Source organism: Suncus etruscus, chromosome 1 (assembly GCF_024139225.1).
Source record: "Suncus etruscus isolate mSunEtr1 chromosome 1, mSunEtr1.pri.cur, whole genome shotgun sequence".
In the NCBI taxonomy this organism is placed as follows: Eukaryota; Metazoa; Chordata; class Mammalia; order Eulipotyphla; family Soricidae; genus Suncus; species Suncus etruscus.
In genome coordinates, this window is record NC_064848.1 from 26,388,776 (window position 1) to 26,413,756 (window position 24,981).

At 32.2% G+C, this 24,981-nt stretch overlaps 1 protein-coding gene and 1 non-coding gene across 2 annotated transcripts in view; one reads left to right on the top strand and one right to left on the bottom strand.

The window, feature by feature from the left end:
- The window catches only part of CPS1 (carbamoyl-phosphate synthase 1), a 115,837-nt gene that overhangs the window by 26,262 nt on the left and 64,594 nt on the right, over positions 1 to 24,981 (top strand). The window contains exons 5-18 of the mRNA XM_049784127.1: positions 770 to 826; positions 3,282 to 3,374; positions 5,669 to 5,758; positions 6,906 to 7,034; positions 7,568 to 7,671; positions 8,507 to 8,645; positions 9,679 to 9,756; positions 12,100 to 12,198; positions 14,738 to 14,833; positions 17,755 to 17,944; positions 19,212 to 19,369; positions 20,937 to 21,065; positions 23,326 to 23,470; positions 24,711 to 24,921. Of these exons, the coding sequence (XP_049640084.1) occupies positions 770 to 826; positions 3,282 to 3,374; positions 5,669 to 5,758; positions 6,906 to 7,034; positions 7,568 to 7,671; positions 8,507 to 8,645; positions 9,679 to 9,756; positions 12,100 to 12,198; positions 14,738 to 14,833; positions 17,755 to 17,944; positions 19,212 to 19,369; positions 20,937 to 21,065; positions 23,326 to 23,470; positions 24,711 to 24,921 (1,718 nt within the window). The remainder of the gene's footprint in view (positions 1 to 769; positions 827 to 3,281; positions 3,375 to 5,668; positions 5,759 to 6,905; positions 7,035 to 7,567; positions 7,672 to 8,506; positions 8,646 to 9,678; positions 9,757 to 12,099; positions 12,199 to 14,737; positions 14,834 to 17,754; positions 17,945 to 19,211; positions 19,370 to 20,936; positions 21,066 to 23,325; positions 23,471 to 24,710; positions 24,922 to 24,981) is intronic.
- LOC126030594 (small nucleolar RNA SNORA36 family) lies at positions 16,393 to 16,526 on the bottom strand. The gene has a single exon (XR_007503143.1). It is a non-coding gene; the product is annotated as a small nucleolar RNA SNORA36 family (small nucleolar RNA).

Here is a 24,981-nt window from a genome sequence, read left to right on the forward strand (position 1 = left end):
TCATGCTTTCTATATTGCATTTTCTTATCTTGTGCCCATTATTGAGTTACTTTGCCTGTTAACTTCTTTTTAAACTATGATTTGTGTTTACTTGCCTAATCATAGACCCATAGAGTAGGTAAGAATCAACCTGCTAACTTCTTTAATGTTTTGTGAGGTAAAATGTCTTTCTCTGACTTTCTTCAGAATACTAGTATAAGAAAAGAAACTAGACTATATTTTCCTGATCAGAAAGTCATTCTTTGTTCTTTGTTAGACCATTTCTATCTCTATTATACTAGTCTAATTTAAAAACATTAATGATGGTACTGTCAGATTTGATTCATAGGTTGGCTATTTTATCATAACTTGAGAATTTAACAAAGGTCTTCAGAGAAAAATGTGTTGAGTGCCTTCTCTGTGCCAATAACATTTAGTTCATTATTATTGTTTGCAAATTCCATATTTGTGCAATTACTTATTTCACTATATATACTTATTGTTACTTATTTAGATCTGGGTTAAGCTGCAAAATTGTGGCTTTTAAGATTGATGTTCAGAATTCCTCATTTTTTATTCTGAGGAAGGACTTGGTATTAAGAGTCCTATGCCCAAGTGGAACAGCAAATTACAGTGTTCTGACAACACAGCCACCCCAGGTCAGAGGAAAGATGGGCTAGGGAAATTATTTACTGCTCAAGAAGATAGATGATACTAAGTGTGCAACTTGAAAACAATATGCTGAATCTAATTTCCTACAATTTCACTGTCACTACAATATTTTTTATAGGTTCCTGCAATTTATGGCGTGGATACAAGAATGCTGACTAAAATCATTCGAGATAAGGTAGCAGAATCTGTTTTTCCCCCTCAGTTCTCCAGGAATATATTAATATGCAATAACAAATCAAGAAATCAAGGCATTTTTTATCATTTGGTTTTTCATTTTGTTTTATTAATAATGATATATTTTGAAGGCAAAGCAGTTGTTTGAGAGATTTGTTGCATATACATTCACTTGACAACAATTTACTGATTGTCCATTGTGTTTGCTATCTCAACAAGTCAAGATATTAAGATCTTGTGATAAGATAATTAAAACAAAGTATAGAGATTACTGATATATAATAATATTATCGATTTGTTGAAGGGTAGCTGGCACTGGAGAAAATGTTGGAACATTGTATGCCTGAAACAATATGAATAATATAGCAATGCTGTAATTAATGGTAATTCAATTAAAATATAAAAATATTTGTAAAAATAAAATACCTATACAGTCTCTTAAAGGAATTTTCTTTGAAATTAATGTTATTTCTCATGAGAGTATCAAATGTGTTCTGCATACTTTACCTCAATAATATAGTCTTTCTTGGAACCATTCCAGTGTCCAAGGTGATAAAATATATAAGCTGAAACATCTGATTCATCTTTTAAGAATATCTTCCAACCATCTGTTTTTTATTATAAGAAGTGGAGACCTTTTTTTATTTTTACATAAAATTTTCATATTGTAGACTAAAAAGAAACTTGACCACCCTAACATTAATAAAATTTCCATGGCCAGTAATGCTTAGTGACACAACTTCAAACTCAATTTTAGTTACCAAGAAAATCTGTTATGGATTCTTGTTTGTTATATTTGACACAGAAATTTTTTTAAACACAAAGAAGTATATCTCTGGAAATAAGAACATGGCCAATACCTATTTTATGGGACCCTTCTTCTTGACCTCCAATCTTGCTTTCCTCCCTTCTGGTTTTCTTGAAGTAAATGCTAGTGAGATTATAAAACCCAAATAGTCATAATATTTTTATATCCCATTGTAAAATAATGTGAGAAAAGTAAACATTAATGAAATTACCAATAACTATAATGAGGAAGAGAATTATAGTAAATTTGGAACTCCAATTTTGGCCAAAGAATTGGCACATTGAGTAGAATATAGTCATGTTTAATAATACAGAAAAAAACATAACAATATCAGACTATGGTATTCATGTGATATTATTAGAGCTAATCAGGTTTTGAAAATTTGTTTGAATAAGTTTGCACAGATAAATAAATAGTATTGACTATTGAATTAGATTATGCAAAACCCTGGTTCATTTTCAAATGTATATTATAGCTTTCTGTTCTATTTTGATTGAAAAGTGAAATTGTATTTTTATTTATATATTTTAAGAAAAAGGGAAAGAAAAAATTTAAAAATTAGGAATCCATAAACTGAGTCAAGGGACTCTGTGATTTGAATTATGGATGCAAGTAGGGATCATCATTCAATTTAACAAATTATTGTGGAAGTGAAAGGTGTTTTTCAGTTATTTCTCCCAGGGTGTAAGATGACATTCTGTTTTAATTGCACCAAGATGATCATCTACTTGATTGACATGCTGGTATTTTTTTTTCTTCCACTCATTCCAAAGTGATTTCTTCTCCAATGAGTATGTTTCAAAGAAAAAAAAAAACCTTTCTTTTACAATGCAGTTATTTCTTTTGGGAAAAGCACATTGGTGACTGACTTTGACTCCCCCCTTCATTAAGACTTAAACATCAAATATTATATGCCAGTTTTAAATGGGTCAAACTATACTTAACTAAGTGCATTTGAAGACACACTTAATAATAAAAAATCACTTGCAACATTAAAGCTCGCAAAATTACTTTGTGAAAGCTTCACAGAGGGCTAAGCATTCTTTAAATTCAGGTTCATAGATAGCAACTGCTAAGACATATCACATATAAAATTAAAGCAGTGGAAATTTTATTGTGGCTTCTTATAAATTATATGGATAGAGATTTTACTTTTTTCCATAATTGAGTCTTATAGCAAATCCTCTCTTTTGTAAAAAATTGGAATTTATTATACTATTCCTTCTCTACCTACATATATATTTATATATATACACAAAATATACCTTTACCCTGAAATAGCTTTAGGCCACATGTATTGAGCAGGAAATACCCTAAGGTGCGCTAATAGAAATCCCACTAGGTACCCTAAGCACTTTAAATTGCACTAATCTAGAGGCTAACCTGAATTTTGAAGGTTTTTTTTTTTTTTTTTTTACTTTGCCAAATTAGGAACTGTTTCAGCCCTAAAAGAACCAATTGCACTTCCCATAGTATTTCCAAAAATGTAGTATGCAAATTGTTTTATTCTTCCATGTTGAAAGATAGTCTTTTGGTGAGGGTTATTAGTATTTATAAAGACATTTATACTTTGGAAAAGTTCTTTAGTCCATGTGAATTTATTCTGTTGGTACCTTCATTTAAGCTATATGATATTTTATTTTGATAGGGTACCATGCTTGGAAAAATTGAATTTGAAGGTCAATCAGTGGACTTTGTGGATCCCAATAAGCAGAATTTGATTGCTGAGGTTTCAACCAAGGTGAGAGGTTTTTTTCTCCAAGTGATGCAGTTTCATTTTACTTCCTTTGGACCTTTGTCTCTTGGTATATCAAAATATTTATTTAGGCAAAGGTAATATTCTAGAAAAACAGAGTAGAAGGGATGACTTTCATAGTAATATATACTTTTACTTATATGAAAACCTTTATGCCTTACTCTAAAATTTTATTATTTAAATTTTTTGACTTCCTTTATTTTAGTGCTAGTCTTTCTAAATGTGAAATAAAGGGTCAGCCATGGAATTGTCAATATCTAGAATTCCCTTCTTCTGTCAAATGGAAATGAGGAACTATATTTTTGGGTTCCTGGGAATAAGTACTGAGCCTCAATGTTCATGTATTTAGGTCATTCTGAAGCATATCAAATATAAGTTGCTAATAAGATACATTTGAACTTACTATGTAATTATTTATACACTTGAATTTTGACCCTGGCATTAATACTGTTTTCATGTGTTTATAATTTTGATTGTTGTACATTAAAATTACATGACCTTATTTCTCCTGTAATTTTTTTAAACACCTTCCTATGATTTAGTTTAGAAATGTGAAGAATATGAAACTGAAGAAATTTATCTTAAATAATTCTCTGGTCAAGTAATATGTAAACACTGCATACTTTGCTCTGAGAGAAATTCACTGCATATTCATATATTCATATATGTGAGGTTTTATTTAGACACTCATTCTTTAAGTAGAGTTAATGAGTTTGCACAGCGGCCACCATTACATAGCCTATTTTTGTATATTTTTTACCTATATAAAATCAAGTAGGAAATTGAAATGTTAAAAACTTTTGTTAATTTTAGCTTAATTAAGCAATTTCATGATGCATTGATAAAATCTATATTTGTAACAGTCTATTATACTTATCTTGAGAGCTTTGTTTTTATCTTTATTTATTTATTGTTTTGGGGCACACTTGAATATGCTGAAGAGCAACTGTTAGAACTGAACCAGTGCTTATGCATGCAAAGTACATACCCTAGTCCTTTAAACCATCTCTTCAACCCTAATTCTGGGAGTTTTGCTTAATGTGATTGGCAAATTAATTTATTGTACCATGACTACAGTTTGATATAGCCATAATTGGACTATAATATTCTTTTATTTTATAGAAGGAAGTGAAGATTAGAATCTATATTTCAAATTATTGGTAAAATTTATTGGATAAATTCAATAATAATTTTCTAGAGCCTGCAATGCCTTTCTTCTAGAACAATTTATAGAAGATAAATATTGTATTTATCTTAAAATATTATCTTAAAACATTAAAACTTTTATCTTAAAAAGATAATTTATAATCTTAAAATTATATTTTTTCTTAAGTACAGCATAAGGTATGATTTTACATTACATATATTACCTGGAGTGGTTATATATTTCAATAAATGAAAAGTCTATTAAGAACTCAGACTGCAATTTTGATCTGCCTTTGGAAAACTTAGAAAATCCTAAATTCAGAATGTGCTAGCTAACCCTCAAAGTTGGAACCAGCCTGGACGCTTTACCCTCTAGGCTTTCTTTAGCTATATTTTTATTATTTCTCTTTTTATGACTATGGGAAACTGTTTCTGGCGTAAATGACTGTGAAAATGGAACTAACCCCAAGCAATGCTAAAGACATAGGTAATGATTATGATATGCTTGGGAACCTTCTTTTTATTTTTTTTTTTGAAGTCAACCATTTAAATGCAAACAATTATACCATAACCTGAAGGAATAAATGGACTATAGAAGTTTAGCAATTCCTTGATGCTCATACTGATTTTATCCATTAATGCCAATGGGAATAATGCCACTAGGATAAGCCTAATGCCCCCCATCCAGACTTGATTATAAGTTGAGTGATATTTAAATACACAGAACATTTTACCTATTACTTGCATCTTAACAGTACCAAGTCATATTTTACACCTAAAAATTCCACTGTTAATGATTGTTAATGAGATCTGGAGAAACTGATGTTAACTATAAATGGAAACAATTACTTAGGAGTCAATACAATAAAATTGTATATAAAGCAGCAAATTTTCATTTATATATAAGAATATATATATATATATATATATACTGTCTGTAATATTTTGCTTGCCTTTCTTATAAATTGATGGTTACGGTAACCTTCAGTCACTCCCTAGTAGTTACCAATCAAGCAATTACCAATCTAAGCACAAGCATCAGAAATTATGTTTCTGTTACTCGTGTATTTTTAGTTTTGCTAATGATTGGGATATTTCCTTCACTCTGATCTTTTCTTTTATTTAAATGACAGGATGTCAAAGTATTTGGCAAAGGAAACTCTACCAAAGTGGTAGCTGTAGACTGTGGGATAAAAAATAATGTAATCCGCCTTCTAGTAAAGGTAAGTAATTTGCTCCATCTCAGGATGAGGGTATATAATATAGATTGTGAAAGCTAAACTGATTTCCTCTGATTCAGAGAGAGCTTGGACATTCTCTCAGATTGTCAGGGGATTGACTTGCTTTTTTGGGGGGTGGGGGCACACCCAATCACGCTCAGGGGTTACTCCTGGCTATGAGCTCAGAAATCGCACCTGGCTTGGGGGACCATATGGGATGCGGGGCTCAAACCCTGGTCAGTCCTAGGTCAGCCAGAATCAAACCTGGGTCAGCCATGTGCAACGGAAATGCCCTACCCACTATGCTATTGTTCTGGTCCCATGGCTCAAACGAGGAAAAAAAAGCTTTTCCGTGGCTCATTTTGTTTTTTCCTATGTAAGTGGCATCAAGAGAAAATGGAGGAGAAAAAGTACTTAAAGTTTTGATCCTGAAAAAAAAAAAAAACAGGTAAAACATTAATCTGTTTCAGGAAGTTTCTGAGCTAACTTAATTTTGTTACTGAGCCTGTAAGAATACAAGTTTTCCTCTCAATCTATGGGAGACTATTTTTTTTAATTTTTATTTTGATCATAGTGGCTTACATATCTTTCACATTAGTATTTTAGGTACATATTAACATTGAATCAGGGGAATACCCACCACCAAATTTGTCCTCCCCCCCCCATTCCCTTTCTGCCACCCATATCCCCCACCATCACCCCCTGGGCTGCTAGAGTAGGTGGTCCCCTCTTTGTCTAGTTTACTATCAGTGATCATACATCTGTTGGTCCTGGTGCCCTCCCTTGTTTCTCCCTCTATTTGAGAGGCTAAGCTAGATAAGTCGAGTTATGTGTTTTTGTTTGAGGGAAAGGAAAAGAAAAGCAATAGAATGGGGTAAAGATTAAGCAAAAAAAAAATAAATAAAAATATGCTGAAAATGGATGGAGTCCTTCTAGTGTCTATCAGCCTCAGTTTGAAAGAGGACATGAAAAAGGTAATTGAATTAGTCTCCAAGAACCACCAGGAATAACTGCTGGCTCTACAGTACCACTGGGTATGGCCCAAAATTAAATAAAGAATATTTGAAGTATATACATTTTCCTCTTCCACTTAGGGAGTAGTTTGTAAAAAGAAAGTGTAACAAACTTACATTTTGTGTTTGTTTTCCAGCGAGGAGCTGAAGTACATTTAGTTCCTTGGAATCATGACTTTACCAAGATGGAGTATGATGGTCTTGTAATTGCTGGAGGACCAGGGGATCCAACTCTTGCACAACCACTAATTCAAAATGTCAAAAAGGTGAATATGTGGGTAGTGTGTATTTGTGTATGAAACTATATGGATATGTTTCTTCTTCCAAAAAAATTGCAATGTATTTTATTTATTTAGAATTTTGAAGGAAGTTTCAAGGCAATGTCAGCACTGTACTAGGAGAACCAAAGAGGAGGAAGTACCCAAATAAAAGGATTTCTTTATACAAATTATGTCCAAGATTATGTTTAAGAGTTAAGGGCACTCAAGTGTAGTCTCCAAATATATCTTTTCATACAAGTGTGGAATGTGAACTCAAATTTTTGATGGGGACCTGGAATCTATGATATCTCCATTTGTCTAAAAAATATTAAATTAGATTTAGTTTAGTTTGAGTGTAAGTATATTTTATTGAATGCCAATGCTTAACTTTATCAATCATGTTCATTTATACCTTTATAATCAGTTACTTTTATCTTTGGCACATTATTTAAGAGAAATGGATGCTTCTTTTTATCCCTGCAGAAGCAGCATCTTTTGAGATATTCTTGTGGGTTTAACAAAAATTTCCCCTGGTTTAGGTCTTGGAGAGTCGCACGGAACCATTGTTCGGAATCAGCACAGGAAATTTAATAACAGGATTGGCAGCTGGTGCCAAAACATACAAGATGCCCATGGCCAACAGGTAAAAAAATCTGTTATGCTTCTTACAGGTTGAACTTAATCTGAAATACTATTAGTAGTAAACTACAAAAGACTTAGAAAAGTATATGCAATTTTCTTCAAAACAAATGGATAATCATACAGGGTTCACAGTTTTCTGACTACCTGATCCCACTTGTATTACATTGTTAAAAGGCAAACTATAACAAACACTTTACTAAAGATTAAAGACATTTTCCATCCCTTGATATAAAGTGAGGTTATAGTTTTCAAAGGATATTCCAAGGGAAGTTGTTCAGAGTTTAAGTTTGACTTCAGAACAACTGACACTATCTTAAGACTATGATTTAAAGACTGAAAAAATTTCATCTTTGGGTTTTAATTCTTTACCCCAAATAGTGTTAATTTATTCAGACTCACCCTCACATCCTACTCTCCATGTGAAGTATAATTTAAAATGATTTAGGATTAATCACTCATCTCCTAAGTATCCTCCATAAATTCTGTACTGGTTTTAAATTCACTGTTGATCCCTTAAATAAATGTCCTCTAACATATCTTCCCCCGTTAAGCTAGTTTGAAATTCTCAACTTTTTTGGTTATGAATACAGTTCCCCATTTTCTAAAACAGATTATGGAACTTTAATAGGTCTGGTATTTAACACACAACAAAGCTTCTTGAATTCATTCTTGTTGCTGAAATTACTAGGATTAACAATCTGTGACTTTTCTCGTAGAGTAATTTTCACTAAGCAAGTGGAAAGTTCACATTTTAATAGGCTTTCCTTGTTCACTGTTTCACAGTTAATGTGTTTATAGTCTTCACTTCTCTTTCTTTTCCTATTCTTTTTCTCCAGGGGACAAAACCAGCCTGTTCTGAATGTCACTAACAGACAGGCTTTCATTACTGCTCAAAATCATGGCTATGCCTTGGACAGTACTCTCCCGGCTGGCTGGAAACCACTTTTTGTGAATGTCAATGATCAAACAAATGAGGTAGGAACTCTTAATAAACCTGTTTAGTTGATGATGAGAAATTCAGAGCTTTTTATTCTGTAATCTGTTATTTTATTTTGAGGGGTACAAAAATGTGTATAGTGGGCCAGTTTTATAAGTTACTTTTGGGGGTATAACTGCTTTTAAGTCTATTTGTCTTACTTTTTCATCAGTTGGTTAATTATGTTGCCCTGTTTGATAATTGTTATGCACATTTGTTGCTAAAGAGTCAAATCTCCTTGGGCCTAGTTTATATGGATTGTTGGAATACCCTTAGCATTGAATAGTTTTTGAGAAAAGCAGTGGATAAGTGATTTAGGAATTGAAGATTAGAAAAAACTAAAGATAAGTGGAATTCTTGTTTTTAATTTTTTGTTCTGTTTTGGCTACATCCAGGAGGTGCTTAGGAATTCTTAGGAATTCTCCTAGCTCTCTACATTTAGAAATCATTCCTGGGGAAGAGTGAGCTTGGGGAGCAATATGCAGTGCTGAGGATCAAATCTGTGTAGGCCATGTGCAAAGCAAATGCCTTACCTGCTATAATATCTCTCCTTCCCTGGAATTCATTAGGTTTCTTGTGTGTGTGTGTGTGTGTGTGTGTGTGTGTGTGTGTGTGTATGTGTGTGTGAATCACAATAAGTTGTGCTTAGTTCTTGTACTTCTAGTTCTGTGTACAGGGATCACTATTTGCAGGGATCAGGGGTGCCTTATGGGGCATTGGTAATTGAAGTCAGGTTTACTTTATGTCCTTCAAGCACCATACCTTCTCTGTTCTCTCTCCAGACCCAGAATTATCTCTGAGTGAAATTTAGAGGGAACCAACAGGTTATAGTAAAAACTGACTGTTTTTTTATTAAGAAGCAAGATCCTACTGAAAATTTTAAGGCATATTTTTTCAGTCCTGTTAGATTTTTAGAATGTTCTTCACATGTAATTTGATTTTCAAAATTTGAATTTTTCTGTTCATTAAATACTGTACAGTTACATTGATACTCATATTACAGAAATAATCACTTCTTTCTCATTTGGTTAGGGAATAATGCATGAAAGCAAGCCCTTCTTTGGAGTTCAGTTCCACCCAGAGGTCAGCCCAGGACCAACAGACACTGAGGTATGTTGGAGATATGAGGCCTGTGAAGTCCCTAAAATCAGAAACTCAAAAAACCAAAAACTCTAGTCCATCTTGGTCCAGAGCATTCTCAAGATGAGTGCTTTGATCACATAAATTTTTTATTAACATTATTCTATGAATATCATGGGGGGATTTCTATATTTTTAAAACTTAAAGTGAGAAAGCTCTTAAGGAACCCTATGCCATGCTATATTTATTTAAGTCATTAATCTAATATATTTAGTTCTAAAATTTAAAATTTTTGTACTATGCAAATTAATTCCCCCTTGCTTTCCAGTTTTCATAACTCAAATGAAATTTTAATCTCCCATCTGTGACTTCATAAAAATCCTATTGGCAGTGAGTTGTATAGTCATGAAGGTAGAATAAACAGGAGCTGGAGAAGGAAGAGAGGCAAGTGAGCAGGAAGATTACATGCATGCACACAAATATCTATCATGTGACTTCTGAACCATAAATTATACTTAGAGGGGCTTTGTTTTCAGTTTTAATGTTTTAACCTTTTAATTTGTAGAGAGGGAGCTATTAGTTTGTTATTTAAATAAATTATTCCAAATAAGATTGGCACACAAAAAGTCTTGAGTCTGGTGTGTCTTTCCCTCTCTTGTTGCCTTTGGGCTTCTGGCAGCAATTTTGACAATTCCTTTTAGTCTGTAGTTCCTCTCAGAAAAACACATCACTGTAAAATTAGGAGAGTAAGAATTTCACTTTGTGAACTTGACTGCTTTATCCCTTAACTGTCTTTATGACACCAGTATTTTTCTTTACATCTTTTCTTAATACATGAGATTTACAGTTGTTAATTCTGTTGTTTCAGTTCTATCATGTTCTAATGCTAGTATGACTTTTCTTCCATTAATGTCTCCAGTTTCTCTTCCATTTCCTATTCTACTCCCTTAGAAGGGACATAATAAGTTTTCTCTGTATTGCATGCTCCACACACTTAAAAAAAGGAAAATAGAGTGATTAAAAAATAAACCAATAAAGGTAAAATTTTAATAATTAACTACTGTATGATTTCACCTATGTACAGAAATTAAAATAATTAGATGCAATATTATATGTCTATTTTCATGCATACATAATAAATTTTCAACTGATATTTTAATTGATAAAAAATAAGCATTGGGGCCAGAGAGATAGCATTAAGGGCAGAACACTTGCCTTGACATCCAAGTAACTCCTTTGATTGGATCACTGACAAATGCTACCAGATATAGTAGTGAAGACCTCCAATACTTTTAGAAAAATACCTTTTTTAAAAACTAGTGGATTTCTTTGAGGGGTAGGGGTTAGGTCACACCTGGTGATGTTCAGGGTTAGTCCCAGCTCTGAGCTTGGGGGTTGTTATTACTGGTAGTGTTCAGAATTATTTTCTTGCATTAGTACTTCAGATTAGTCACATTGAAATAATTATGTAATATTTTTATTACCACTTAATCAATTTTTGCCAAATTTCTGCAAAATACTTTTTTGTTGACATTTGTCACATCTAGCTTAACAATATAAATAAATGTATTAATAAATTCCTATTACAGAGCTGATAGCTCTATTATAATATTTAATACTCAATTATTTTTGATTTTAGAATGCCTAAATCCTAATTTTGTTATTCTAGGTAATTGTATTTAGGTAACATGATTTCAGTTTTGTATTATTAGAATATTTATTAAAAGAAAATTATTTAGAGTAAAGGATTAAAAAGACAGTCTCAGAAGGCATTACTTGAACTTTTTATTGTCTCTATTATCAAAATAGTACTTACGGTGAATCTCTTTTTTTTTGGGTGAGTCCCTTAAAAAGTTTATTTGATCAATCTTGAAAAATATATTTGAATCACTATGATTTATTGTATTGATAATAATAAGTTACACATACCAAGTTCCCCCAGCTAAAGTATCAGCTTCCATTTACTTTGTTTCATTGTCTCAAAGTCACTCTCACCCTCTGCCAGTGATAAGCTCTGTTCTTTAGAACACGTTACAGTTTCTGTTGCCTTTGAATATTTGTTGTATTCTATGTTTCTTTATATCCCACCTGTGAGAGAGACCATTCTGTGTATTTTTCCTTTTTCATTCAACATAATAATGCCTTCTAATTCCCCCCACATAGTAGCAAATAACATGATTTCTTGACCAAACTTCTAAGAAAACATTTCATTTTGCTAACTATGTCAAAAAGCAAACACTAAATATTACTTATAAAAACATATATGAAAATAAATTTTACTAATTTGAAGCCTAATTTAAATGGAAATTAGGTATTTTATCTGGCAACCATATGACTTTTGGTTTCTAACTGATTAATTGTATTTATTCCTAGTACCTCTTTGATTCCTTTTTCTCACTGATAAAGAAGGGGAAAGGAACGACTGTTACATCAGTGCTACCAAAGCCAGCCCTTGTTGCATCTCGAATTGAGGTTAGTATGAGTGGACTTACATTTTTATTTATGATTTCAAATTTTATCTACCGTATTTACTTATAAGTGACTTAAAATTATTTTAATGAAATATAATTGAAAATACTATGTTGACCTATCTTTTATAGCTTATAATGATTTATTCTGCTCTTAATGATGGTTTGAGACATTAACCATACCTGTTAAAGTTTATTCTAGTATATTTCTAATAGTTTTATTTTTTGTTATATTTGATATGCTATCATCAAAGCATTATTATTATACAATATCAACTCATTATTATTATACATATTTTTATATTTGATACATTATATTAATAAACCACAATTCTATGTTTGAGATCCTAGTCAGACTTATAGTCATTAATGATAAAGATATTCTTAAAAATTCACAAAACCTAGAATTGTTATTCAACATTATTAGAGGAATATAATTTTACTTCTGAGAAGTAAATTAATAGTGATTAATATAGTTTCAACTTAGATACTTATTTTATTAATGTCAAATTGACATGATTCTATTAATTTTCTTCATGGTTAGGCAACACATGCATTCACACAATTTTATCTAAGTTTTAGAAATATGTCTGTTTAAAATTTGTATGTTAACTTTTTATTAATTGTAAGTCCTGTGGTTACAAAATTATTCATTGTTGGGTCTCAGTCATTAATGTTCACCACCAATGAACCCTTCCTGCCATCAAATGCCTCTGCTTCCCTCCCACCTCCCATCCCTGCCTGTTTCTGGAGCAGGCCTTTTGCCTGCCTCTCTCTCTCTCTCTCTCTCTCTCTCTCTCTCTCTCTCTCTCTCTCTCTCTCTCTCTCTCTCTCTCTCTCTCTCTCTCCCCCACTCTCTTTCACTGTCATTTTCCTTTTTGACACTGTGTTTTGTATTATTATTAATAGTGGATTGCCTTGCATGCCACTTTCTCCACACTTTTAGCATCGGACCCTTCCAACGATCATTGTCATAGTGTCATAGTAGACCCTTCTTTACTCTAACTGCACTCACAACTCTTTAAACTTTCTACTCTAGGTTGGACTTCCTGACCCTTATCTCTATTGTCGCTGGATATTATTGTCATACTGTTTCTTGTGTGAAAAATTTTTACTAATTAAATAGGGTGTTTTAAATATAAACATAAAACAGTAAGTTGATTTAGAAAGAATATATGAAAGACAAGTTTTTGAGTGAAGATTAAAACAAAGACAAATTGAAATTAAATTGAATTCTCAGTAGCAATAAGGCATGTGCTTTACAAAATTTTTAAAATTTTGGGTCATACCCTTGGGTGCTCAGAGTTGACTTATGGTTCAGGCCAGGGATCATCCCCGATGGGTTCTGGTGGAACCACATGTGTTGTCAAAGATTATATTTTTGTGGCAGCATGCAAAGCAAGCTTTCTACATACTCTACTAAGCCCCTGTACCCCTATAGATACTTTTTATAATATCAAATTATGATCATCAAAAACACCTCAATTTTAATGGTTAAAGGAAAGTTATACTTTGAGATCCCTTATTATTATTATTATTATTATTATTATTATTATTATTATTATTATTGCCTACTCAACTCTACCCTGTCTATCCAACATTCTTTAGTTGTCTACCCAACTAAATATTTGTGGAAACAAGTTTCTAAATCATATGTAGACTCCGAGAACATATTTCTACTCTGAAGAACATGGCAGTTTTGGCTAAAAATAAACAATAGTCTGATTAGTTTAAATAATATATATAATTTATAGATTTTTCAACTGTTGCCAGGACATAATCTTTTTGTATTACATTTTCTGAAATATTTTTGAAGCTGAACTCTAAAATAAGAGTAAAATGCAATGTACCTCTCTCCTGGCCTCTTGTGTTCTTTTTTTGTTTATGGAAGATCAGATTATTGTTTGTATTTTAACTAATTTTTTGAGTATAAAAAACTCATACATTATTACATAGATTTAACAGCATGTAATAACATATTTGGTCAAATGACTTTCAAGGAGGTTCTTTTTATTTTATTTTTTGGGTTTTTAGGCCACACCTAATTTTTAAGCCACACACCTCAAGGGTTACTCCTGACTATGTGTTCAGAAATCATTCCCACTTTGGAGACCATTTTGGATCATGGATATCAAACCCAGATATGTCCTAGGTCAGCCACATGCAAGGCAAATGTCCTACCACTGTGCTGTCGCTTCAGCCCCTCAAGGAAATTCTTACCTAAATACACACATAAATAATATATATTTCTTTACATGTTCATTTTATAGTTATTTTATATATTACTATATTATTAGATAAAATATTGAACACTTCAAAAATTATATATAATTGATAAAAAGGAAAAATAATCTCATTCTTTGAGAACTGCTTTACCATTCAGTGTGTTTATATTTTTAGTCATTTCCCACAATAAATGTACATTTTTCAAACCATTATACTTACAAAGATAACTGGATAATATAGTTTATTTTTTTCTCTTAATATGTCTTATTTTCACCACTCTGATTCTCAAAGAAATGTTAATTTCTTTTTGTTTATAGGTTTCGAAGGTCCTTATCCTAGGATCAGGAGGTCTGTCCATTGGTCAGGCAGGTGAATTTGATTACTCAGGATCTCAAGCTGTAAAAGCCATGAAGGTGAGAGAATATGATCTTTGCTAGAATTAGTATACTCTCTAATGAGTATAATTAGTATCTTCAAATTTAGATTTATGGCTACTACTTTTCAAAGTCACTATAATTAATTTCCTAAGATATTCTTTACACATCTTATGTTAGAGGAATTTGGTTAGAGAGAGGATCTTTCAAGTTCCTTAGATGTGCTCATGTGTAAATTAAAAAGACTCTATTGATTTCCCCAATCATCTATTTTATTCTCTATTTGTATTTAAAAAACATATAAAATCACATATAGAGAGTCCTTCAGGCAATGAACTTTCAAGCTATACTAGCGTTCTGTATGAAGAAAGGGCATAGCAACAACTGTAGTGCTCTAACCTACTTCAAATTTTCTATAGGATGCTTCAGGCATCTTTGGTTGATTTGAGTTGGGTGAGCAAAAAAAAGCATTGTCTCTTGTTCAAGTTAGACATTATTACTGTATCCAGAGCACCCGATTTCTCTATCTGTGACTTGGATTGGATGACCTTAATGGTATGGCTGAATTTTCAAGTAGAAAACACAATTTGATACATAATTTAGGAAGAAGCCCTCTTTCTTCACATTGTCTGAAGATATCCCCAATCCTCAAAGGAAAACAAACTGTTACAAAAAATACCACTATGTATGTAAGGTATTTCTTTTGAAGAGCAAATATGGCTTCCCTTTAGAGTCCTTATTTCCCTGGATAGTTTCAATCAGACAGGCCATCCAGAAGAATGGTGAGTTGTCTGTGACCTTGTCTCTGGCTTTTCAGGGTTCTCTTTGCTGGGTTAACCAGGCCTTTATGGTAGAGAACAATGCAGGGAAGATGACAGGAGATTAAGATAAGGGAAATAGCACAAATCTTTCTTTTTCATTTGCTGTTTTATTCACTATTCTATCTGCAAAGATTTTCCACTGATGTATCATAAAAAATATTGTGAAACATGACCCTTTTAAAATATCTGATCTTCATACAGTTTGTTTTAATTTTTTTATATTTATCATGCATGGGTGTATACACATGCACACTTGCTTTCTGTGTACTTTTTAAAAGTGTGCTTCCTCCACTCTATTATGATTTCTCTTTAGATTAATAATTTAAAATGCTCAATTTAAATCGGTTATAGCATAATCTGTGTTTAGGGTTTAAAATATATTCAACAAGCATACTATGGTGTTTTTAATGGATATATTTGGAAGTTTTATAAGGAATTAATATTTTCATAACTTATATTTTTATGTGCTTCTTATCTATTGGGGAAGTTATGTACTTTAGCTTAGTAATAGAAATTATTAATACACTATTATAATTCATTGAAAGGCTAAAAGAAATGCATCTGTGAGTTAAATGTCAAAAATTTAAATGGCACATGCATTGTAGCTAGTAGTCTATTAGAAAAAAAGTTTATTTTATAAAAGTAGTTGCAAACTTTTTAAAGTTTAACACTAATAATAACTAACCACAGGCTTTATGGGCTCTTTTCTTATATATTGGTTTTATTAAAATAGCTACTTTCATTGTATGGCACAGAGAAAAATAATTACATACTTCTTTGGGTAGGCTGGAAGGAAAATTAATAGAGAAAGAACTTCTACCTAATCATCTTTCTCATCCTTTGTTTTAACATCCAAAAGTTTAATTACCAGAACAGGGAAGTAACCTTGATCTAAGTTTAACATTTTGGTTGGAAAATTCAATTTAAGACTCTTGGTAATTTTTCTATAAAAATAAAAAGTTCTATGATTTCTGTCAATGATATGTTTTTATTTTTCTACTTAGTAAATTCTAATTCATCTTCTAAGTGCATTTGCTTATTGTGCCTATAGGGTTTGAGTCATTAGATTTAGAACAATCTTAATTTTTCCACTTATCAGTTATATGATCTTTACTGACATTTAATTTTGTTGACTCCCAATATCTTCACCTGCAATGTGTTCGCATTTCTCATAGTCTCTGCAGAAAAAGAATTAGTAAAAGGCATATAGTTTTTAAATATGATTAGAATTTAATGTACCATGGAGTATATTTAGTTTTATATTGATTGTCCCTTAAAATATATCTGTAGGGCTTTAAAGAAGGTTATTTATACTTTTATCTTAATATATTGTTGATTTTTAAATATTAAAAATTGACAAGCTAATTGGTAAAGTAATAAGAACTACCAAGGTATACTTAATAATAATTATTTTGCTAAATATCACCTACAACCTGCCTTACAAAGTCATTAGCAGCTTTCATAAGAATTCTTTTGGAAGTTTTTTCAGATATTAGACATGGATAGGGCTATGAATCTCTCTATACACACAATTTATTTTTGCCATATGGTTATTTTCTTATTATGTGCAAATAGTAGTTCACTTTTTTGTTAAAGCACTATAGCTGACATAAAATCTGAATAAAAGAAAGAAACTAGCAGAAGGTTGTCTGTGCTTCTAGCAAGAAGGAACACAATACCTTATTTTTTAAGCTTCTCCTCATTGTTGTTCTCTGATAAATATGATTTCTGTTGCCTCTAGTTCTAGTTTATACTTTACTTATTTAAAAATTGGAATATTTTATTCTTTTAGGGTTGATTGTGTTGTAAAATTTATAATATTTTGACAATTTTATACTCTTAAGATCTGATGAACTATAAAATTTATAGTGTTTATGCATGCATGCATAATCAAGTTATTAAAATTCTTGTTACTTTCAGTGTCAAGACATTGAAGAAGCCTGTCCTTACTGGATAATTTTATTTTCAGAAACTTCTATACTTGTTTTAACCAAACTTTTATTTCCCTTTGTCGATTATTCGTAAGTCCAGTTACTGATCACTAGAGCTTCAGAATAGCCTAAACATTTTGCTCATCACTAACCTAAAGCATTTAAAAATAGCCATTCTCTTCTTGAGACCTGTATCTTGTTCTTTCAGGAAGAAAATGTCAAAACTGTCCTGATGAACCCAAACATTGCATCGGTGCAGACCAATGAAGTGGGCTTAAAGCAAGCAGATGCCGTCTACTTTCTCCCCATTACACCTCAGTTTGTCACAGAAGTCATTAAGGCAGAACGACCAGATGGGCTAATTCTTGGTATGGGTGGCCAAACAGCTCTTAACTGTGGTGAGTTCTTTTAAGTTTAATTGCAGAACATTGGCCCATGCACTCATATATAATTTTTGCTGTGGTGCTTTGAACCCCTCTAACAATTTTGCTCTTTGTTTTCATCAAAGCTTTCCTCTAATGTATTAGAAAGCAGTGAGTAAACAGACACCTGAAAATGTCATATAATGAATATTACTAGCTTATTTCAGAGAAGAGCCAAGGGACAAAAATCCTAGCTTTAATGCTCCAGGGTAGCTAAGTCAGTTTTGATTATTTTTATTCTGTCCCAAGATAACTTTTTTCTCTGTTATACTTAGAGAATTATTGTGGAAATGTGCTTATTATATATTATTGAATATTTTGATAATGTATGAATTACTTGTATAATAGTTACTTCATATAGAAATGAGCTTTTCCTTTGATTAGTACCATCAGTGAAGTCACTTGTTTTTATGTGTATTTGTATATGTACATGTGTATTAAGTTTTTAAATTACTCTCTTAATTTTATCTATATTTTTATGACAACATAGATGAGTTTATATACCATTTCTTTTACAAATTTGCTGGTACCAATGCTCTGTTAGCTTAAAAATGCTTCAGATATTTGAGACTAGACTGTGAAAAGGATTTTAGAGAGTTAAATGAAGTAGCTGGTAATATATTTATTTAACAAATATAAACAAAAAAACCTTAGCCACATTTAGATGAAGTTAGTAGAAGCCAGAGCGGTGACACGAGCAGTAGGGCCTTTGCCTTGCTAGGCACTAACTAGGATGGACCTTAATTCTATCCCCAGTTGTCCCCATATGGTCCCCCAGGCCAGGAGCGATTTCTGAGTGCATAGCCAGGAGCAATCCCTGAGCGGCACTGGGTGTGGCCCCAAAACCAAAAAAAAAAAAAAAAAAAAGAGCATGACTTGATAATTTATAACCCAGATAGGTACCCATATTACTGGGATTATCTAAATAAAACTCTCTTGAGGGAACATATGAAAATGTAAAATTCAATATACTCCTATGATGCTTAATATGCTCTTTTTATTATGGAGAATATTACCTTGAAGAAAGATATAAAGTAAGTAATATATAAATAATTTTCATTAAGAAAAATGAGAATTTTTATAACTTTTAAACCATAAGCACTACATTATTGTAGAACCATAATAACCCTGGGAGGCAAAATTATGTATGGCTAAAACCTAAACTGTTCTATCTAGATAGCTGTTAAAAATGGCATAAGAGTTTGATATTTTAAAAAATGGACTATCCTTGGTTCTTTCATAGGAGTGGAATTATTCAAGAGAGGTGTGCTCAAGGAATATGGTGTGAAAGTCCTGGGAACTTCAGTTGAATCCATTATGGCCACAGAAGACAGGCAACTATTCTCAGACAAACTAAATGAGATTAATGAAAAGATTGCTCCTAGCTTTGCAGTGGAAACAGTAAGGAATATTTTTTTCCTGGAAAAACAAAGTTCTTTTTGTCATCTAGGAGAATGATTTGTCATGCCAAAATATATATTATTCTATATTTATTATATTATTCTATTTATTATATTATATTATTATTATATTATATTATATAAAATTGTTTGATTATACTTGCATATATTTCCTTCCCAAAGTGTTAATACCACAAAAATGCTTTTAGTTAATTCATTCAATACTAAATATTGGGGATAAATTACAATGTTTTATTTATGAAAAGATAAGATGAGACCAGAGAGGTATTATTTCATTAGTAGTTGTAATATTACTAAATTTCAGTGTTTCTAACATATTCCCATGCCAAAGTAATTTTTACCTCTTCCTGGAATTAGTCACAGTTGTGAGTCATGTGAATGATCTATGAATGGGAAATAACTGGTTTTAATTTTTTTAATTAGAATGGAATAAATATTAAAATTAAATTATCTAAAAAATAAAGCTACTGAGCTATAATATAGCAGGTAGAGAACTCTATTACACGCCACCTATCCAGGTCAATCTCTGGCATATCATATAATTCCTAGAGCCTTTCAGGATTAATTCTTGAATGTGGAGCTAGAAGTAGCTTGATTACCACCAGGTGAGCCCCCACCTCAATCATGTATTCTCTTAATCATTTTTGTTGGATGCTATGCCTATTATAAGGCTATTATCAGGCACTGAGAAAAACTCTACTTGTATTCATTTTTGCCCCAAGATAATTTCTGATATACTTAGGGGAGTGGAAGATACTGAAGGCAGTTTTTCATGTAAGTTTTCCATTTAGAAATAGGCAATTCCTTTGGTAAAAAGAACTTAGTGCTTAGTCAATGGAAAATGAACGATGTATTTTTCAGAAAAGACTACTATCAAGCACATACAGTGTGCTACACTGATGCCAATCAGGAATAATCCCAAGATAGCTTGACGGAACTTTTGGAAACCTCCTGCCATACATTTATTCTTTATTGCCAGATTTAATTATGTCCTTGTTTCCTCAGGATGAGACACAGGCATATGGAAAGGTGTAATTACATTCCCATTGGTAGTGTAATAATATTCCATGACAGAAAAATATAGCCACCATATGTTGTATTCTGCATATTTAAAAAAAAAACAAACTTCTGGGACTGTTCTATAACTGCACTTGGAAAATGAAAACCTTTTTCTATATAGTATTACTAATATCTGGTTGTAGTAATACCAAATTAGCTTTAGCAGTACAAAACTTATGAGATTCAGAGGTAAAGACTTAATGTAAATTAGAAAGTAAAACTCAACACAGTTCCAATTTTTAAAGTGATAATTATTTCTGCTTTGGTCTTGGATTTTTTTAATATGGCAAAGTAAAATTTACCACCCAAAATCTTCATGATATACTTTTGGAAGTTCACAAATATTTACCTAAATGTTTAAGAACATTTGCTTTTCAGAAGGTATTGATGGAATACTGAACTTTCTTGTATTCTCTCCAGATAGATGAATGTCTTCTTTTCTGCTAGAATATCAACTTCTAAAATGTTGTCATTGTTCTTGTTGATAGATTGAGGATGCTTTGAAGGCTGCAGATACAATTGGCTACCCTGTAATGATTCGTTCTGCCTATGCTCTGGGTGGTCTTGGCTCAGGTATCTGCCCAAATAAGGAGACCTTAGTGGACCTCAGCACAAAGGTATGCATTTTCACAGCCCAGTTCCTGAGCAACCAAGAAAACTGTAACTGAAATTAATGTAGACTTTCAATGATAGAAAACTATGTAGCTTGCAAATACTTTCTTCTCACTGTTTTGAATCACTCTATATTATCTGAAAGTGTTGCCCAAAATATATAACCTTTGAACTGAAAATGCAGTACAATTATTTACATGCAACACATAGTTAACTTAGGTAGTCCTAGGCAAAGTGATGGTCATTTTATCTAAAAGTTCATATTATTATATAGTCTATGATTTTAATGTTATGACTATCCCAATTCCACCTTTCTCTGCTTTACATAAACTTTTAAAAATACTCAAAATGATTAACTGTATTTTAATGTTTTTAAAAAAGTATAATCTTTTATTATTTCGTTATTTATAGAAGTTACATAACATCTCGATGCCAGCACATTATTTGTAGAAGTAATATGACATTTCTATGCCAAGTTGCATTAAGTATATTAGTTTTTTTCCCAATTCTTTTTTTTTTTTTTTTTGGTTTTTGGGCCACACCCAGTAACGCTCAGGGGTTACTCCTGGCTATGTGCTCAGAAGTTGCTCCTGGCTTGGGGGACCATATGGGACACCGGGGGATCGAACCGCGGTCCGTCCAAGGTTAGCGCAGGCAAGGCAGGTACCTTACCTTTAGCGCCACCGCCCGGGCCCTTTTTTCCCAATTCTAGGTATGGAATATATAATACTTAAGTTGCTCAGTATCACATGTTAGTGAACTCTAAGTATTGTATGCACATATAAATAAAGCTAATATTTAAATATTTTCGGCCTAAGACACTTTGCCAAATTTCTTAATACATTTTTCTTAATAATTTAAGAGAGATTCTTGAGAACATTGATAGTCCGAAATATAAACTAGAAGTTAACTAAAAAAAAAGCTAATGAGCACAGAGAACTTTTGCCCATACTCTACTCTCAGAAGAAAAGAATGCATCCAGGTTCCTAAATGAAATTCTGTATAAAAATATGAAACTTAAAAGAAAGAAAGAAGGTGGAGAAAGCAGAGAGAAAAATGCATCCAGGTCCCTAAATAAAATTCTGTATAAAAATATGAAACTTGAAAGAAAAAGAGAAAGTAAGGAATCAAATAAAGATGATTTCTGTTGTTCTTGGCTCAAATAAGCAATTTTATTTGAATGCAAAGTCTTTCGTTAATCCTTGCTCATTTATTCTCAGATTTCTTCTTTTAGCAGGCAATTTTAATGGCTAATTAATCATTATTAAATTGTAACTACAGACTTTTCTAGCCACTTTAAATCTCCTCACGGACAGCTAGGGGAAAAACGTGTTACATTTTCAGTTGCACAAGTTGGATCTTGTCTTGTTGACTGAGATTAAAAAATAGTGTTGAGACACATCATGAATAAACTTTATTTTAAGTTTTTATTTCACTACGCATCCTGATAATAACTTAAAAAATCTTTATCTGCTTTTTCTTCTTTTCATTATTGTTGAAAATCAAAGATGAATAAGACAAAAGGATATCTGTCTTGAATTTTTAGTCATCAAATATCCTAAGATCAGAAATAAATTCTTGAATTTTTTGAGTTCAGTATGCTATTAACACCGGTGGTACTCAATAAATATGAAATGATAATTATACCAACTCATATATGTTTAATAGGCATACGTGATATATGACTCAAGCACTTAGGCAGTGATTAACTATAATAATAGTTGCAAATGATACTCTAATTCCCAAGTTTCTTGTGACATCTTGGCTAATTGTTTACAGCTATAATCATCTCCTTTCTTTTCCTCATCAACATTAACTGACTTCTATTGTGTGTGTCACTATACAAAGCACCCTCAGCTATTTTAGAAAAAGCCAGAGTCTTTAGATTTATTTTTCCATATTTATTCGCACTTATCTCATTTTTGGATTTCACAGAAGCCTAACTGCTGAAATAATTTCATTTCCCTTTGCTTGATTGCTCAATTATTTTCTCTTTTTCCTAAATTAGTTTGATTTAATGTCATATCAGCATTTTGACTGGCAAGCCTCAATAATGTAAATCAAGTATATTCACTGCAGGATGCTATTCCTACCTCCCTCACTGATTTTTCTGACATATTGTGGCTTCTAGAGCAGAGGGGTGGATTGTGACTGAGCTTGAGATTTCAGTACTGACCTGAATTTAGGTCACGGCAGTTCCCTTGATGTCTGTGTTTAAATCCACACCCTTTCTCATTTTCACACCTTTTGTTATCTAATTCTTAGGCCTTTGCAATGACCAACCAGGTTCTGGTGGAAAGATCAGTGACAGGGTGGAAAGAAATTGAATATGAAGTTGTCCGAGATGCTGATGACAATTGTGTCACTGTCTGTAACATGGAAAATGTTGATGCCATGGGTGTTCACACAGGTAGGCAAAAAATTTTCCAGGAATTATAGTGGTGCCTTCTGTATAATCTTTCTGACTCATGGCTTCCTTTACAAAATGTAAATTATTTGAAAAAATATTCCTGAATACGTGGTTCTAAAAATTAATACATATATGATATTTTATTATATTGAAAATATCTCTAGATTAATTTTATCTTTACAAAAACCACGTGATATAAAATAGGTATTATTATCCTGATTTTATTTTAGTAGAAGATCAAGTATAAGTAATAGTATGAAGGCATTCTAGAAGACTTGAAGAGTTGGCATTTCAGTGAGAAGTAAGAAGTGAGATTAAGAAGGTTTAAAGCAGATAGTTGTGTTGATCACAAAGTAAATGAGAAAAAGGCACATGATAAAAGTAGGTTTCTCTGGGAGGAAAATTGGTCAGGTTTTAATGTCACAGAATAAAAAAATCTAGGGGTTGGAGTGGTAGCACAGAGGATGGGTTTTTTTTGCCTTGCCTGTGGCCAAACTGGGTTCAATCTGCAGCATCATATATGGTCCCCTGAGCCATCCAGAAGTAATTTCTGATTGCAGAGCCAGTAGTAAGTCTGAGAGTTGCCTGTGTGCCCCCCCCCAAAAAAAAACAACAAAAAGCCCCTCACACACACACAAAGAAAAGATATAAAATCTTATTTCTAGGTTTTAGGGATTAGAATTTCAAAGTTGAATTTTAAGAAACAGGAGTAGAAATAAAGTAGTAAAACAAAGTCATGGTAAGTCCATGATATAAAGAAAACAATTGAAGTTGAAAGCAAGAATATAGTTCATAAAATGTAGGTTTTGATTATGTCAAATGTTATGGAAGGTCAAAAAAATTTAGCTTGACCTTTTTGGGTATCCAGTAGATTTGCTGTAAAGTTGGTTATGTGACCTATGTTAAAAGGCATTCTGTGGCAATAGGAAAACAGGGAGAACTGGTAATTTTTTCAAAATATGTAGTCATATAAAGATGAGGGAAAATATACTTATAACATGGGAGAGAAAATTGAGCTAGTGATTTGTAATTTGTTTGTAGGTAGAATGGACAGTGACTAGAGATGGAAAGACTGAAGATATAAACTGCTACAAGTGCCTTGTATGTGTAACCTAAAGAGAATATGTTTTCTTAATAGTCTGTTGACATCTTTGTCTAATATCACAAAGATATATGGTTGAGTTATTTTATTGGCTACTCAGAAATGCTATCGAATAACAGGTGCTTCTTGGTTGTGTAGGTGATTCAGTTGTTGTGGCTCCTGCCCAGACACTCTCCAATGCAGAATTTCAGATGTTGAGACGTACTTCAGTCAATGTCGTTCGCCACTTGGGCATTGTGGGGGAATGCAATATTCAATTTGCTCTTCATCCTACCACAATGGAATACTGTATCATTGAAGTCAATGCCAGATTGTCACGAAGTTCTGCTCTGGCCTCAAAAGCCACTGGGTAAGATCAGGATGATGACTATAGATTTACAGATACTTGTAGAGAGTGATGGGATGGAAA